Source organism: Alligator sinensis, unplaced genomic scaffold (genome assembly GCF_000455745.1).
Source record: "Alligator sinensis unplaced genomic scaffold, ASM45574v1 scaffold407_1, whole genome shotgun sequence".
NCBI classification, from domain to species: Eukaryota; Metazoa; Chordata; order Crocodylia; family Alligatoridae; genus Alligator; species Alligator sinensis.
Genome location: NW_005842464.1, coordinates 501385 through 502136, shown reverse-complemented (window position 1 = coordinate 502136; position 752 = coordinate 501385). Strand labels below are relative to the sequence as shown.

General features: G+C 72.3%; 1 protein-coding gene across 1 annotated transcript in view; it reads left to right on the top strand.

Moving 5' to 3' along the window:
• The first annotated feature begins 63 nt into the window (after positions 1-63).
• The window catches only part of STRC (stereocilin), a 9582-nt gene continuing 8893 nt past the window's right edge, over positions 64-752 (top strand). Inside the window, exon 1 of the mRNA XM_025212483.1 lies at positions 64-729. Within this exon, the coding sequence (XP_025068268.1) occupies positions 64-729 (666 nt within the window). The remainder of the gene's footprint in view (positions 730-752) is intronic.

Sequence of the window (752 nt, the reverse complement as noted above, 5' to 3'; positions counted from 1 at the left end):
GACGCGGAGGCGCTGGGGTTCGCGACCGGGCCCCTGCCGTCCCCGCCGCCCCTCCTGCGCTGCATGCACCCCGCGGCGGAGCCCCGCCGGCCCCGGCCCATGGCCAAGCGGGCGCTGCCTGAGCCGTGGGGCGAGGCGCGGATCCTGGCTGACCTGGAGTCCGTCTGCAACAGCTCGGCGCCAGGGCTGCCAGGTGTCTCCAACTTCACCCTCTACCTCTACTGCAACCACGTGGATGGCTCCAGCGCCTCCAGCCCCACGGCCTCTGACCTGGGGACCACGTGCTCCGACGCTGCCTGGTACCTCCTGGTGCACGCGGCCGAGTGGGGCTCAGTCTGGGCCCGGGCCTGCTGGGAGCACTTCCCGGCCCAGTTCAATGCCACGGTCTGCAGCAACGCCACGCTGCGCGACCTGCCCAGCCGCCACCAGCCCCGTCTGCAGGAGCTGTGTGCCAACCTGTCCCACCAAGCGCCCGAGGTCGCGGTGCCGAAGCACGGCGGCTGCCTGGAGGCCCTCCGCGGAGCCCCGCTCAGCCCCGAAGGCTTCTGGAGCTGCTTCCTGGAGAACCAGACTCTCTGGGTGCGCTGGCTGTGCAACAACGCAAGCCTGCACGGACTGCCCACCGAGACCAGTGCTGGCATCTCCCGGCTCTGCCACGGCCACCGGCTGCAGGCCAAGGCGCTGAGCACCACGCCACCCCCGAGTGCTGACCCCTGCGCCGCTGTTGTGGCGGGCGGGAGCCCCCCGGCACT